The sequence below is a fragment of the Cibotium barometz genome, chromosome 38 (genome assembly GCF_041138505.1).
Source record: "Cibotium barometz isolate CiBa-2024 chromosome 38, ASM4113850v1, whole genome shotgun sequence".
In the NCBI taxonomy this organism is placed as follows: Eukaryota; Viridiplantae; Streptophyta; class Polypodiopsida; order Cyatheales; family Cibotiaceae; genus Cibotium; species Cibotium barometz.
The window spans coordinates 35,395,764-35,403,340 of record NC_141083.1 but is presented as its reverse complement, the minus strand read 5'-3'; the positions used below and the strand labels follow the sequence as shown (position 1 = coordinate 35,403,340).

Here is a 7,577-nt window from a genome sequence, read left to right as displayed (position 1 = left end):
CCAATGATGATTGATCAAAAGAAGCTTTGGTTTAACCAAGAAACCACTTCTCAGAATGTTTTGCATTAAGGAAGACCAAAAAAAAAAAGAGCTATGGTGGGAAGGCTCCTTGACCATTGAAAATTTGTGGGAAAAATGACTTTATAGAAAGTCCTTGTCCTTACCTTGAAATATGCCTTATAAAAGACCTTAATATAGGCCTCACATAATGCCTAAGGCAAAGCCTCAAATAGGGCCTTGGATGTAAGGCCCCCCCTAATAATTTGTTAGAGGTTTCCCTCCCCTCTTCCTTTCCATATACGTGACATTTTCTTCCCCTATTCCAAATGTCAATGATTTTGCTTTGGAAAAATGACACCCTTTAATGAAACCCTAGATAGTCTATACTGTCTATTAACGAAGAGAAAGGTCACATTGCCATGTGGCAAAAGAAGGAAGAAAGGGGAGAGCCAAGTGCACTTACTCGTCTTTACAAGGCTTAAAAGTCTATCTAGCCTAGGAACCCCCTTCGCCTTTTTCTAACTTTCCAGAGTCTCTCTCTCCTTTGAGTCCCTTCATTCACAATTGTAACCTTCTCCCTTCTATCTTATAAAAACATAACCTTTCTCACTTCAAAAAATAATTATACTTACACAAGCAATAAATACTATTAAAGGCTAATAAAACCATATATGAAACAAAACTAAGAATTCCCTCCACCATTAGAACCCATGATGATTAAGCAAAAAAGTGTTGAGACACTCCTTACTGTGTCTTCGGACATTGGGCTCTAAGTGAACAAAAAACCTACTCCTCTTCTTATTTTGACTCGTTTGCAAAAATGTTTTTTTATAACACTGGTGGGCAAGGCCAAAAAGGATTATCTTTTAGTATTCTCCAGTATCAATATCAATTGCTACAAGACAAAGAGTGGCGTTTCGTGGTCACTTGGACCAAGGATTTGACGGGCTGGATCACCCTTCAAAATGGTGGGTCCAATAGAAATAATGCCTGTTTTTTCACTATTTACTTTATTTTTTGATGGTCATGCAAAATAAGTGGTTGTATTTTACAGCCAAAATGCGTAAAAACGGGCATGACACCCATCAAAAAGTAGCCTTGAATGGGACCCTACAAGAGGAGGACCATGGATCATGGATGATAGATAACAAGACTAGATGGGCATAAGCGGCACAAAGAGAGACATTATATTTTCATGGGCTCATATTGTTTGTCCATACAATCATAGTTGTTTTTTGACGGGAGTCACACCCGTTTTTGATCATTTTGGCCGTAAAATACTTGTAAAATTTTAAAATGTCCATCAAAAATTACACTAAAAAAAAGCTTGCTATATTTCACCAGACCAGTCAATTTTAAAGGGCAAGGGTACTCCTCAAAGTAAAGCCTGCAAATAAAGCCTGAATAGTACAGTTTATATATATATATATATTTATTTATTTATTTATTTATTTATTTATTTATATATAGTCAACTTATAAGAGTAGGGTAACAGATAACAGGGGTACATCATGGGTGACAGGTCCTTAAAAAAGGTACATCGGTCCTTACAGCTGCACGGGACACTGCAAAAGAGCCTTAACCATGTGAAAGCTGCCAGTGCTTGTATGTACACACTGCACAGGACACACTTTACATTAGAATAGAACGCAAAAATATATATTTTAATGTTATAAATAATATAATCCTCCAGGCTCCAGGGAGTTGCTATCGAGTCGCATCAATGCGATTCAGCTTACGCTGAAAACGAGACGCATGCAAAGACTCATTTTGGCACCAGTGCTCGAAAAAAAAGTATTTCTAGAAAAAGTAGAAAACCCTCAATCTAAAATAATTTTAAAAATTATTTCTAGAGAAAAACTTGAAAATTAAAAGGTTTTACTACTACAACCCTTAAAAATTTGAAAGTATTCATACCTTCAATTCAAATTTCAGATTGTAATTTTCAAAATCTGAAGTTGGATTTACACTAAACTCGGGTTTTTTTCGAGCACCGCTTGGCACTGCTTTTGGTTTTTAGGCTTTTTGCTCTCGCTTTTTTTTTTACCTTTAAAGAAAAGCTAAAATAAGATAAAGCCTAAAAAGGGCATTATTTCTACTACACCCTTCATTTTGAAAAAAAAAACCCATTAAGTCCATGATATCATGCATTAACTCTTCATCTCGATTCGTAGGTGCCCTTTTTACTTAATAAAATTTTTAAAGTTTTTCAAAAAAGCCCGCAAGTCAAAAATCATCTTCACTATTTCTACTAAACCCATCATTTTGAACCCTTTCCGCTTATTTGCATTGGGAAAGGTAGAGTTAAAACTTTACCCTCTCTTTCCATAAAGTCAAATTTGAAAAGAATGGACCCCACTTTTAAAAACAACAAACCATTCGGACCCAACTTGCAAAAAAAAACTCTGGCCAATGAAAAAAAGGACAAGATAAACACTTTTTTCCTAACTAAGCCCGCTTGCAAAAACGAGCGATGGCCGCCAATCCAAGGGCTCCCTACTCACTAATGCTCGAAACTAACTTTTTCCCTAGCCAATGAAAAAAAAAAGGACAAGGTTGGAGTGTACTTGGATTTTTTTAATCAACTTCCTATAATATATCATCATAATTAAATTTTATTGATTTACTTAAAGGACAAGTTCAAATTTCAATCATTCTTTTATTTACTTCAATTAGTGCAAAATACACTAGATGCCAATTTTTTCAAGCACTTGGGTTGACCCATTCAAGCACACACGACCTAAGGAGACGCCATTTAGTACCCTCCTTAGAAGTGAGGCTACCAAGGATTGGCCAATATTTAGCCTACAAATGTTACATTGCACGAGAGGGTACTCAAAGTAATGTCATTTTAGGTTTGCACCTCTCAAGTGTGGTGGGTAGGGATTTAACCTAAAACTTATGTGTTCCAAGCCTTCTGCCACCACAATGCCCATAGGTACCTGGCTCCACGGATGATATCCCTTTTCTCTGAAAGTCGGACTTTTACCAACCGACCTAGCATCCGAGATGGTGTCCCTCTTCTTTGGAAATTGGAGTTTAGGGTTGGTAATCTTTTAGTACATAGAAAGCAAGAAAACTTTCCAACCCTAGGGTCTAAACTCTGATTTACACATTGGCAAGCTTACTAATAAGATCTAAAGTCGTTAAAATCATCATGTGACCCCGTTATAGTGATTTTAGTGGTTAAACATCTTCATTTAGCTTTTTCCACAAAAACATTCACATTCTTGTAGATCAACATGCATAACTAGTGGCGTAGAAAAGTTATTTTGATCTACAAGCATTCTTACACTCTTCTTTCCTACAAGTTATTTTCAATTTCTTTCCCATGTCCTAGTATTAAAGAATACATAAAAATAAGCTGTTAGTTATATACTCTTTAAGAAAATGTGGTCTTCAGCTTAGATAGTTAGTTCCTTACTTGACAATTCAAGTTATGTTTATATAGAGAGCTTCCCTAGGAAGTTGTACATTGACACCTCCACAGGGAAATTCTACACCACACCTATAAACGGATCAATTTACTTGATCCAACCACTTCCCATTCGTCTCACCCCCATTTTATGCACACACAATTCTGAGGTAACATCTGTTCAATGGCTGGAAAAACGCACTTACAGTGTTACTAACATGAAGTCTTAATGCCCACAAATTAACCCCATCTTGGTTTTTCAACCTTGGAGAGCCCAGGAAATTTCCTGAAAAGGCATTTGTTTGCCTAAGTGATGCATTTACATTTCAATTTTTACATTTCATAACCCATCTTGGTTTTTCAACCTTGGAGAGCCCAGAAAATTTCCTGAAAAGGCATTTGTTTGCCAAAGTGATGCATTTACATTTCAATTTTAAGTTGAGTTTTTTGCTTTTCCAGGATGCCCATCATGCCTAGATTAGATAAATGTTGTATAAATAACTAATCTTTTGTCATTTGGTTATTGCCATTCTTACATGTTTATGTATGTCTGACATTCTTACATGTGAAAAGTGAATTGCTATTGGTATGTGTTTGGAAAGCTAACCGGTGAATAAGATAGAAAAACATGCTAGGAAATTAATATAAAAACTTGTCAAAAAAATCTTAGTTCCTTAGGACCAAGGAGTGCATTACAAAGAAGCAGAATGGGTGAGGAATGTGGCAAAGTGCTAACAAAATGTTTCACAGAGACCTTAACATAAAAAGAGCAAAATTGGGCATCTTATCGAGTTGGTCTTGCACTTGACATAGTTGATATGTGGGGACTACATATACCACCTGATGGTGAAGCCGCCTCAATGTGCACAAGTTAAGCAGCCTAACGTGAAGCCCAAATCTATGCAATGCAACAGACGCAAAATCCATATTCGACCATAAAACAAACTAAGTCTAAATAAGGTGCTATACAAGATGGAAAACCCCACATCTGGCTTGGCTAGGGTTTTGATTATATGATTGTGAAGTACCGGCCTCTCGTTGAAAATATGAACACGGAAAACTACTTAAACATAGCTAGTGCCTACAAAGTACTGAACTTGAAACCACCCCTCTCTCTCTCTCCAAAAAAAGAATATGCTTCATTAAAGAGGGGTAAAGCCATAAAACAGCAAGCCCTTGAAATTAAGCTCCAGAAACGAGAAATCCTTATATCTGAAAACCTCAAAGAACAATATTAGGGCAATATTAAACATCGCATATCCTTTAATCATAATTCACCAAAACAAAAGAGGCCCTTCAGATTCCACGATATAAGTAAAAGATCCAACTATAAAACACTTGATACACCTGAAGCATCTCGAGAATACAAAACCCCAACAAGTCGCTAACCTGCAAAATAGAGACCATCGAGGGTTGAATGACATTACAATGAGCAAAGGTTGTAAAGAATATAACCATCGAGAGTTGAATGACATTACAATAAGCAAAGGTTGCAAAGAATATAAGTAAAATGCTCTTTATTTGCCCACAGGCATTTGATAATGTTTTCAGTGTTCTGTGTTGTGAAGCTTGCTTTAGAACCAGGTATCTCTGCAAGTAGGATTACCAAAAACAAAAAGGGCATCAAAACCGCAGCTTCTGTACAAGTCTAAAGATATGGAAGTTAATACTGGTGTAACTAGGACTTACCTTCCTATTATTTAGTAAGGGGATAAACAACACAAGCCATCTCTGGTTCATGAGAAAACTAGATCCCTACTGCAGCAAGACAGCTCACGATGCTAAAGCAAGACAGGTCCCATCGCTAGCACGACAAATTAAGGTGATTTAAAAGAACACTAAGAATATCTGCAAAGGTTACGATCCCCACAAGCGTATCATCTTCTTTAGTGACCCATACATAATGCTCCCGATGAGCAAGTGCTTGCATTATTACTGCAATCAGTGAGCTTGTTGGACGGCAGAATATGGGACCACTGCGGCTTTTGGCCATGTAGCCCGCCCTACTGTTGCTGCGGAAATGCCCTGATAACCACTTATTTGAAAGATCATGCAGCCCTGTTGGACTGTCGCCTCCAGACTCATCATCAGAGGACTCTTCCCACATCTCCAAATCTTGAAGCATCCGGCTAACATCTGTGAGCTTGGAAAGGGGCTCCTGCAAGTTCTGATGCTGGTCTCCGCCTTTTAATGACCCGAGCTTCTTGTAAAGCCTAGTACACATGGCTTCAATGAGAGCAGCAGATGGACTTCTACAATCTTGGGTGTAAGCAAGAAACTCACCGATGGAAAGAGCTGCCAAGGCAAGGGCTGCAGTCTCATTGCACATCTGCAAAGAAGAACAAGAAATCTCCCCTACAAGCTTGGGTAAAGCAAGCTCATCATCTGTGCTTTTCACTACGGCAACTGCAGTCAAACGGAGACATGCTGTTTTGATCATCTCAAGGGCAGATACTGCCTCTTCGTCAACCCCGACAGTCAGAACATCAGTTTGGATGATCCCCAAATCCTCGATGCTCATCATGGGCAGGGGTGAGAAGATGCCTATGGATCCAAGCAAGAAGCGCAGCACATCTTCATGTGTCAACCAGCAGTATTCGCGTCCGCTGTGGCTCTTTGGAAGCAAGGCATGGGCGGGCAGCACCATGGAGTTTTGACTAAAGAAATGCTTTTGTGACAAGCTGCCTTTGGAAATGCGGCCGTACTTTTTGGAAGGGCCAGTAATTTGGACAACCAGATTCTGGGTGCCGGCCGCAATGGCATCCAATGCCTCAAGCAAGCTGCAATGATGATACAAAGAAAAAGTTAGGGTTAAATTAGGGTTTACAGATTAAAAAACAATGACATCCAAGGCCTCAAGCAAGCAGCAATGATGATATAGAGAATAAATTAGGGTTTGCAAATGAAAAACAATGACCTAGGGTTGTCATAGCAAAATACTCACCTCGCCTCGGGATCTATATGCTGGACGGTGCGTGCCTCCTCCCCAAGCAGGACCGTCAGCGGAGCTTCCAGAGCTTTGGCCGGATTTCGGAGGCTTTGGTCGGTAGCCAAATAGCATATGATTTTCTGCATGCACACCTTGCCAATGCACTGGCACTCGCCCTGGCGAACCCGATGCCAGGGGCCAGTAACGCTGCCACCACCGGCGTTGCCGCCGCTGACGTTAGCGCTGCTGCTGTGGTTGTGGGTGGAGCTCTGAGAGGCTGAGATGGCATCTAGCAAGGGAGGCGCGGGGTGGGAGCGGAGGGGGCAATCCCAGACGCTGATCTCAGAGACATCAGCACGAAGCTTCAAAGCGATGAGAGCGTCCCGGACGGAGGCGGAGGAGGCGAGCCAGGAGAGGGCGGGCTTGCCGAGGGTGAGGTCACAAACCTCATGAGAGAGGAGGGCAAAGGCCATGCAAGTTCGGAGGTAGGGGGAAGGGCAGGAGAAGGTCTGCAGAGAGCCCAAAAAAGCAGGAAAGAGAAGAGGTGGAATGAGGCGAGAAAAAGAGAGCTTACAAATACAAATACGGCTGGAACCGCCTCGTAACTCGTCAAAATAATAAAATATATAAATATAAATATAAAAATACGGCACCTTGGAACTGCGCCACGTCAATTTTCCACAAGGACTCCGCCACGTGAGCTGTCCTGCGACAACCCGGTCAGCCGGTCAGGACCCCCCTGGCATCGCCTGGTGGGCGGGGGGGCGCTCCTTCCTTGGCCAGCCTGGTGGGCGGGGGGCGCTCCTTGGCCAGCCTGGCCCAAGTTCCACCCAGGCCATCCGGTCAGCCAGGCTTCGCCAGTGGTCGAACCGGTAGGACCCACTCCCGACCGCCAGCCTCCAGCGTCCAGTGGCCAGCCCCAAAACGGTGGGCGGCGGGCGCTCCTTCCAGCCAGCCTGGTCCGTGGCGCATGCCCATTGCCCATCCAGTCAGCCAGTCTTCGCCACCGGTAGGACCCACTCCCGACCGCCAGCCTCCAGCGTCCAGTGGCCAGCCCTCTCGCCCAGCGAAAAAAACGTGCCGCTTTGAATTTCTGAGTCCGCCATCTTTCTGCATGTCTCACAACATAACATTTTTTTCCCACATTGTAAGGGTCGCCTGGGGCCCCAAAAAAACCGTAGAGATGCCCGCGATGGTTGAAAAATTGTTAGGCGTGAGGGTGGGGTGGAGGTC

The 7,577-nt window shown here is 41.8% G+C and overlaps 1 protein-coding gene and 1 long non-coding RNA gene across 5 annotated transcripts; both read right to left on the bottom strand.

Moving 5' to 3' along the window:
- Positions 1–2,639: 2,639 nt before the first annotated feature.
- LOC147616643 (uncharacterized) lies at positions 2,640–5,155 on the bottom strand. Of its 4 annotated transcripts, XR_015262525.1 has the most exons (4): positions 5,105–5,155; positions 4,894–5,005; positions 4,763–4,804; positions 2,640–4,627 (listed from the first exon to the last, which is right to left on the bottom strand). It is a non-coding gene; the product is annotated as an uncharacterized LOC147616643 (long non-coding RNA). The 4 variants fall into 4 exon arrangements; XR_015262522.1 differs by having other exon boundaries at positions 4,763–5,005; XR_015262524.1 differs by having other exon boundaries at positions 2,640–4,804.
- LOC147616642 (CBS domain-containing protein CBSX5-like) lies at positions 4,918–6,946 on the bottom strand. Its single transcript, XM_086777708.1, has 2 exons — positions 6,360–6,946; positions 4,918–6,195 (listed from the first exon to the last, which is right to left on the bottom strand). Exons 1-2 carry the CDS (start codon positions 6,815–6,817, stop codon positions 5,220–5,222), a joined length of 1,434 nt encoding a protein of 477 aa, XP_086633834.1. The 5' UTR covers positions 6,818–6,946; the 3' UTR covers positions 4,918–5,219.
- Between the last annotated feature and the right edge of the window lie 631 nt (positions 6,947–7,577).

What these genes read in the sequence shown, in the direction of transcription:
- LOC147616642 (XM_086777708.1), bottom strand. Translation starts at nt 6,817, where the DNA reads ATGGCCTTTGCCCTCCTCTCTCATGAGGTTTGTGACCTCACCCTCGGC. An exon ending in CATATAGATCCCGAGGCGAG is followed by an intron (nt 6,196 to 6,359) that starts GTGAGTATTTTG and finishes TCATCATTGCAG; the next exon opens with CTTGCTTGAGGCATTGGATG.